An 8,000-nucleotide genomic window follows, 5' to 3' on the forward strand; every position below is an offset into this window, starting at 1 on the left:
CTCATCCGCAACCCCTCCCCACCCCAGTCTGACCCCAAATCCAATCCCAACCCCAATCCCACCCCAAATCCTACCCAATCCCAATCCTACCCCAATCCCCCCTCAAATCCCCCCCAATCCCACCCCAAATCCCCCCCCAATCCCCCCCAATCCCACCCCCAATCCCCCCCAATCCCCCCCAATCCCACCCCCAATCCCCCCCAAATCCCCCCAATCCCACCCCAAATCCCAATCCCCCCCAATCCCCCCCAATCCCACCCCCAATCCCCCCCAAATCCCCCCAATCCCCCCCAATCCCCCCCCAAATGCCCCCCAACCCCCCTTAATCCCCCTCCCCGACCCCCCCTGACCCCCCCCCCTCTCCCCGCAGACCTCGACGAGTGCTCGGAGGCCGCCCTGTGCCGGGGGGGTCGCTGCCTCAACACCCCCGGCTCCTTCCGCTGCCTCTGCCCCCCCGGCTCCGTCCCGGCGCAGGGACCCCCCCGCTGCGTCCCTGCGCGCCCCCCGGCCTGAGCCCCCCCCCTCCCCATCCCGGGGGGGGGGGCCCTGTATTTATTGTCTGTATATATCGGAGCTGGGGGGGGGGGGATGGAGAGACACTGGGGGGCACCGTCTGGTGTCCCCCCCCCGCCTGCTGTGGGGTGAGGTGGGGGGGGGGGCTCCTGGGGGTGCCCATGGGGGTGCCCGGCCCCCCGCTCCCCCCCCCCCGTCCATGTGAGCCCCCCCTCACTTCCCCCCCAATTTTTACAGAATAAAGGTTTTCTATAAAATGAGCTGGGGGGGGGGGGGCTTCTTTCACCCTAATAGGGGTCGGGGGGGGGGGGGGGGGCTGGGGTGTCACAGGGATTGGGACCCACCCCCCCCCCTCGTGGGACTGGGACCCCAAATGGGACCCCCCTCATGAGTCTGGCCACCCCCCTTGGGCCTGGGACCCCTCCATGGGTTTGGGCCCCCCCCCCCATGTATCTGGCTCCCCCCCCAATGTGTCTGGGGACCCCCCAATGGGACTGGAACACCCCAATGTCTCTGCCCCCCCCCCCCCCATGGGACTGGGACCCCCCCATGTGTCTGGGACCCCTCCATGTGTTTGGGGACCCCCCCCAATGGGACTGGGACCCCCCCCATGTGTCTGGGACCCCTCCATGGCTTTGGGGACCCCCCCCAATGGGACCAGGACCCCCCACCCCAATGGTGCTGTGACCCCCCCCAATGGGTCTGTGACCCCCCAATGGGACCGGGACCCCCCCCTAATGGTCTGGAACCCCCCCCCCCCCCCCAATGGGTCTGGGACCCCCAAGCCCACCCCCCAACCCCCCCCCCCCAGTGACCACAGCGAGCCCGTCGCACTTCGAGCCCCCCGTTTATTGCCCCCCCTCGTCCAGCAGCCCCCTGTCCTCCTCGGGGGGGTCCGGGGGGGGGCGCAGCGCGGCGCTGACCCCGTGCAGCTCCAGCAGCTGCTGGAAGGCCGCCAGCAGCAGCAGCGCCGCCGTCACCCCCAGCAGCAGGTAGGCTGGGGGGGGGACGGGAAGGGGGACAGCGGTCAGAGACCCCCACCCCCCCCGTGGAGACCCCCACCCCATGGAGAGATCCCCATGGAGACCCCAACCATGGAGACCCCCCCCCCCCCCCCCCAATGAAGACCCAACCCGTCATGGTGACCCCATCCATGAAGACCCCAGCACCGTGAAGACCCCACCCCAACGGAGAGCCAACCACCGTGGAGACCCCACCCATGGAGACCCCACCCATGGAGACCCCAACCATGGAGACCCCAACCATCTAAACCCCAACCATGGAGACCCCAACCACCATGGAGACCCCAACCATGAAGACCCCAACCATGGAGAACCCAAACCATAGAGAACCCAACCATGAAGACCCCAGCACCATGAAGACCCCAACCATGGAGACCCCAACCATGGAGAACCCAACCACCATAGAGAACCCAACCATGAAGACCCCCAACCACGAAGATGCAACCGCCATGAAGACCCCAACCATGAGGACCCCAACCATGAAGACCCCAGCACCATGAAGACCCCAGCACCATGAAGACCCCAACCATGAAGACCCCAACCATCTAAACCCCAACCATGGAGACCCCAACCATGGAGACCCCAACCACCGTGGAGACCCCAACCACGAAGACCCCAACCATGGAGACCCCACCCCCATAAAGACACCACCCCAATGAAGACCCCCCGCAAAGAAGACCCCAACCACATAGCCCCAACCCCAGCTCCCCAAATCCCACCGCCCCCCACCGCCGCGTCCCCGCTCACCGGCCAAGGCCACCCGGTAGAGGTGACGCAGGGGCTGCCCCTCCGGTGCCACCGCCGCGTCCCCCAGCCCCACGGTGGTGACGGCCATGCCGCAGAAGAAGACGGCGTCCAAGAAGCTCCCGGAGCCCCCCAGGGCCCACAGGGCGGCGGCGGGCAGCAGCACGAAGCCCCCCGCCACCGCCACCGCCAGCAGCCCCAAATGGAGCCCGGCGGCCCCCCGGGGGCTCCAACCCCACCGCGCCCGCAGGTAGCGCCGGGGCCACCGGGTGACCGGCACCGAAAGCCACCGGGCCACCACCGCCAACGTCAGCACGGTGAAGGGGACGCCCAGCGCCGCGTAGGCCAAGCAGAAGGCTTTGCCCCCCGGGGACAGGGGGGCCACGGGGCCGTAGCCTGGGGGGGGGGGGAGGAAATTTAAGGGGAGACCCCCCCCGGTAAGTGAAAAGGGGAGAGGGGGGGGACCCCTGGGGGTAGTGGGGGGAGGTTGGGGGCTTGGTGGTGATGGGGGTCCTGGGGGAATTGGGGGGTCTCTGTGGGCTGGGGGGGGGGTCCCGGGGGGGCTGGTTGGGGTCCTGGGGGTCCCGGTGCTAAAGGGGGTCCCAAAACCCATGGGGGTCCTGAGGTTCTCAGGGGTCCTGGTGCCCACGGGGGTCCTGGTGTTCATGGGGGTCCCGGTGTTCTTGGGGGGGTCCCGGGGGGGCCTGGTGCTCAGAGGGGTCGTGGGGGAATTAGGGGGTCTCCGTGATCTTGGGGGGGTCCTGGGGGGGGCTGGTGCTCAGAGGCGTCCTGGGGGAATTGGTGCTCATGGGGGTCCTGGGGTTCATGGGGGTCCCGGGGGTCCCAATACCCTTGGGGGGGGAGTCCCGGTGCCCATGGGGGTCTTCAGGGGGGTCCCAATTCGGAGGGGGGGGTCCCGATTTGGGGCTGGGGGGCTCCTTACCCACAGTGGGTGAGCAGGGTGGTGGAGAAGAAGAAGGCGGAGGCCAGGTCCCACCGCGGGGTCCCGGAGGCGTTGAGGGTCCCGGGGGGGGTCCCGAGGGTCCACGCCCCCCCCTCCAGCACCCAGAGCCCCAGGGTGCCCAGCAGCAGCAGCCCCCCCTGGGCCACCAGCAGCAGCCCCAGCGCCACCCCGCGCCCCATGGCGGCGCCCCACGGCCGGCCCCATAGCGGGCCCCATAGCAGAGATCCCACCCCCCGGACATGGCCGGGGGGGGCCCCCGATTCTGTGCGTGTGTGTGTGTCCCCCCCCCACCGTCAACGCCATGGGGACGTCACGGGGCCGGTCACACGCTGCCACCACGGGACCCGCGGTTTCCTCCCGATAGCCCCGGGGCGGTGGTGGTGACGTGGGGGGGGGGACACGAGGGGGGGAGGAGGAGGAGGATGGGGGCGCCTCGGGGGGCTCTGGGGGTCGGGGGGGGGGGGGGGGGGCGTGGGGACGTGGTGGCCATGGGGACAAGATGGCCGCCACGGCCAGGCCTACGGCCATGGCACCTCAGGGACAGCCCTAGGGCCACCGTGGCCACCGTGTGGCCTTGGGGATGTGGTGGCCACGGGGACGTGGTGGCCCTGGGGACATGGTGGTCCTGGGGACATGGTGGTCTTGGGGACATGGTGGATATGGGGACATGGTGGTCTTGGGAACGTGTTTGTCCTGGGGACGTGGTAGCCCTGGGGACATGGTGGCCATGGAGACGTGGTGGCCACGGGGATGTGGTGGCCATGGGGACATGGTAGCACTGGGGACATGGTGGCCTTGGGGACAAGATGGCCACCATGGCCAGGCCTACGGCCATGACACCTCAGGGACAGCCCTAGGGCCACCATGGCCACCGTGTGGCCTTGGGGACGTGGTGGCCTCGGGGACAAGATGGCACTGGGGACATGGTGGCCACGGGGATGTGGTGGCCATGGGGACGAGGCGGCCCTGGAGACGTGGTGGCCCTGGGGACATGGTGGCCTTGGGGACAAGATGGCCGCCACGGCCAGGCCGATGGCCACAACACCTCAGGGGCCACTGTGGCCACCGAGTGTCCCTAGGGAGGGACCTGAGGACACGTGGTGGCCCTGGGGACATGGTGGCCTTGGTGACGTCACGGCCTTGCTGACATCGTGCTCTTGGTGACGTCACGCCCTTGCTGACGTCACCCAGCACCCGAGCGGGGGGGGAGAGGAGGCAGCGCGCGGCGCCAGCGAGGCGGTCACGTGGCCCCGCGCGCCCGTCCCCACGGCAACCGCCACTTCCGGCCCCGCCCCGCCGCTCCGCCAACAGCTTCCTCCCGCGCTCCTCACGTGACCCCCCGCCGCCGCCGGGCCGGAAGCGGAAGCGCATGAGCCCCGGAGGAGCGGCGCGCGCGGACCCCCCTGACCCCCCCCCCTTTCCCCTTTCCCCCCCGACCCCCCTGACCCCCTCTGACCCCCCCCTCTCCTCTCCTCTCCTCTCCCCGCAGCCCCCAAGCGCCGCGGCCCGGGCCCGGCCCCTCCGCGGATGGCGGAGCCGCGGCCGCTCTTCGACGACACCAGCAGCGGAGCCGCCCCCCCCACACACACCCCGGGCCGGGCCTACGGAGCCCCCCCGGCGGCCCCCCCTGCGTCCTCCGCCGCCCGCCTGCCGCCCCCCGCCGCCGCCTTCCTGGCCGAGCCCGTGTCCAGCCTGGCCGCCGCCTACGGCAGCAGCTTGGCCAGCCAGGGCCGGGACATCGTGGACCGGAACGTGAGGAGCGGGGGGGGGGGACCGGGGTGGAGGGGGCTGGGGGGGGCAGCGGGGGGCTCAGCGCCGTTCCCCCCTCCCCGCAGCTCGACCGGTTCGTGCCCGTGGGGCGCCTGAAGTATTACTTCGCCGTGGACACGGTGTACGTGGGCAGGAAGCTGGGGCTGCTCGTCTTCCCCTTCGGGCACCAGGTGGCACCGGCACCGCGGCTGCTCCCCTCCCTGCCCCCGCTCCTGGGCCCGGTCCCAATCCCAGTCCCGTTACTGGGCCCGGTCCCAATCCCAGTCCCGTTACCGGGCCCGGTCCCAATCCCAGTCCCGTTACTGGGCCCGGTCCCGGTTCCGGTCCTGATCCCGGTCCCAGTCCCGGTCCTGTCCCCATTCCCATTCCCGTTCCCGTTCCTTTTTCTCCCTCCCGCTGCTGTTCCCAGTCCTGGTTCCAATCCCCTTCCCAGTCCCGGTGCCGTTCTCGATCCCGTTTCCAGTCTCAGTCCCGATCCCGTTCCTACTCCTGGTCCTGTTCCCATCCCCACTCCCGTTCCCGGTGCTGTTCCCACTCCTCTTTCCCCTCCTGCCGCTGTTCCCAGTCCTGATCCAATTCCCAGTCCTGTCCCGTTCCTGTTCCCACTCCCACTGTTCCCATTCCCAGTGCCAGTTCAGATCCTGTTCCCAGTGCCATTCCCGGTCCCATTTCCAGTCCTGACCCCATTCCCACTCCTTCTGCCATTCACAAACCTGTTCCTGTTCCCAGTGCCAATCCCATTTCCAGTCCCAATCCTATTCCTGTTCCCATTCCCGGTGCCAATCCCATTCCCAGTGTGTTCCCGTTCCCATTCCTGGTGCTGTTCCCCATCCCGTTCCCAGTGCTGATCCCATTCCCAGTGTGTTCCTGTTCCCATTCCTGATCTTGTTCCCGTTCCCAGTGCTGTTCCTATTCCTGGTGCCGTTCCTATTCCCATTTTCTGCTCCCTGTCCCATTCCCAGTACCAGTCCCACTGCGTCCCAGTTCCCATTCCTGATCCCGTTCCCAGTGCTGTTCCCATTCCCAGTGCCATTCCTATCCCAGTTCCCAGTTCCTGTTCCCATTCCCAGTGCCGTTCCCATCCCAGTTCCCGTTCCTATTCCCAATCCTAATCCCAATCCCTCAGGACTGGCAGGTTCGCTACCAGCAGGACGCGCCGGTCGCCCCCCGCTTCGACGTCAACGCCCCCGACCTCTACATCCCGGGTACGGCCCCGACCCAAACCCTGACCCCTGACCCCAAACCGTGACCCCTGACCCCGACCCCTGACCCTAACCCCGCTCCCTGTCCCCGCCAGCCATGGCCTTCATCACCTACCTGCTGGTGGCCGGGCTGGCACTGGGCACCCAAAACAGGTTGGGGGGGTTGGGGGGGCCCCGGGATATGGGGGGGGGGGGGGGGACAAAATCCCCACAGGGATCCCTGAGCCTTTTGGGGGGGGGCTGTGCCTGAGGGGGGGGGCCCTGTCCCTATAGGGAGCCCCAGAACAGGCTGGGGGGGGGCAGTTCCCAAGAGTCCCTATAGGAGACCCTGGGGGGGGGGGTCCCTGTGCCCCCCACATTGTCCCCAATGGGGGGGGGGGGGGCCCGGCCCCAAGGGGGGGTCCCAGTCCCCATAGGGAGCTCCCAAACCTTGGGGGGGGCCCAGTCAAGGTCGGTGGGAGTCTGAGGGAGGTGCGGGGGGGTCCCCAAAAGGTCCAAATTTCTTTTTTTTTTTTTGGAGGGGGGGGGCCCTGTGCACTGGGGGATCCCCTAATTTATGGGGGGGGGGGTGGCAGGGGGGTCCCTGGCCCTGAGGGGGGGGCTCTGTGGGGAGCTCTCTGGGTCCCTGAGCCCTGAGGGGGGGGGGTCATGGGCCCTGCGGGTATCCACAGGCTCTGGGGGGGGGGACGGGGGACCCTGACCCTAAACCCAGCGGGGGGAGGGGGGTCCCTAAACCTCAAGGGGGGGGCTCCCCGATGCTCCCCATTCACCGGCAGCCCCCGCGCTTCCCCCAAACCCCCCCCAAACCCCCAGGAGGGGCTTCCCCAACCCCCCCCGGGACCTCGTGGCTGCAGGGGGGGGGGTCCCCAAAAAGCACCCCCCCCCCCTCCACCCCCTCCAGGTTCTCCCCCGACAGCCTGGGGCTGCAGGCGAGCTCGGCGCTGGCCTGGCTGCTGCTGGAGGTGCTGGCGGTGCTGCTCAGCCTCTACCTGGTGGCGCTGCCCACCGACCTCACCACCATCGACCTGGTGGCCTTCGCCGGCTACAAATACGTGGGGTGAGCGGCCTGGGGGGGTGTGGGGGGGCTTTTATTTTTTTTTTAGGAGCCGGGGGGGGGGCGGCTTTTTGAACCCCCCGCTTTGCCTGGCAGGATGATCCTCGGGCTCCTCTCCGGGCTCCTCTTCGGCAGCACCGGCTACTACGTGGTGCTGAGCTGGTGCTGCCTCAGCATCTTCGTCTTCATGGTGAGTAACGCAGGCGAGGAGTTGGGGGGGGACGGGGGGACACGCAGACCTTCAAACCTGCCCCCCCCCCGCGATCCTAAAGCCTTTTTTTTTTTTTTTTGCCCCCCCCCGCAGATCCGCACGCTGCGCCTCAAGCTGCTGTCGGAGGCGGCGGCCGAGGGGGTGCCGGTGCGCGGCGCCAAGAACCAGCTGCGCATGTACCTCACCATGGCCGTGGCCGCCGCGCAGCCCCTCCTCATGTACTGGCTCACCTTCCACCTCCTCCGTTAGCGGGGGGGCCTCCTGGACCCCCCCCCGTCGGCCGGGATCCCCTCCCGGTGCCCGTTTTTTTTTTTTGCTGGGATCCCCCGCCCCGATCCCGACCCCGGAGCGCGGTTCCCTGGCGGGGTCTGCCCGGCCCGGCCCCGGTTTTTAATACAGGAGCTGGAGGGAACGCGGTGTCTGTGGTTTGTTATTGGGGGGGGGGGGGGCAAAAAGGGGGTGCTGGGGGGGGATATTGGGGTGCTGGGGGGTGTAAATGGGGTGCTGGGGGTGTAAATGG

General features: G+C 68.8%; 2 protein-coding genes across 2 annotated transcripts; one reads left to right on the top strand and one right to left on the bottom strand.

Moving 5' to 3' along the window:
* Nucleotides 1–1,361: 1,361 nt before the first annotated feature.
* Nucleotides 1,362–4,614, bottom strand: LOC309875778 (potassium channel subfamily K member 6-like; the record flags this gene model as incomplete). Its single annotated transcript, XM_082784937.1, has 3 exons — nucleotides 1,362–1,510; nucleotides 2,283–2,675; nucleotides 4,524–4,614. 3 exons carry the CDS (start codon nucleotides 4,612–4,614, stop codon nucleotides 1,362–1,364), a joined length of 633 nt encoding a protein of 210 aa, XP_082641063.1.
* Nucleotides 4,615–4,737: 123 nt separating this feature from the next.
* Nucleotides 4,738–7,892, top strand: YIF1B (Yip1 interacting factor homolog B, membrane trafficking protein). The gene is made up of 7 exons (XM_082784938.1): nucleotides 4,738–4,995; nucleotides 5,079–5,183; nucleotides 6,140–6,218; nucleotides 6,311–6,368; nucleotides 7,117–7,272; nucleotides 7,366–7,459; nucleotides 7,574–7,892. The coding sequence occupies exons 1-7, from the start codon at nucleotides 4,771–4,773 to the stop codon at nucleotides 7,727–7,729; spliced, it is 873 nt and encodes a 290-aa protein (XP_082641064.1). The 5' UTR covers nucleotides 4,738–4,770; the 3' UTR covers nucleotides 7,730–7,892.
* The last annotated feature ends 108 nt before the right edge of the window (nucleotides 7,893–8,000 follow it).

This window comes from Aythya marila, assembly GCF_965140915.1.
Source record: "Aythya marila genome assembly, contig: HAP1_HAP1_SCAFFOLD_1212, whole genome shotgun sequence".
Taxonomy (NCBI): domain Eukaryota; kingdom Metazoa; phylum Chordata; class Aves; order Anseriformes; family Anatidae; genus Aythya; species Aythya marila.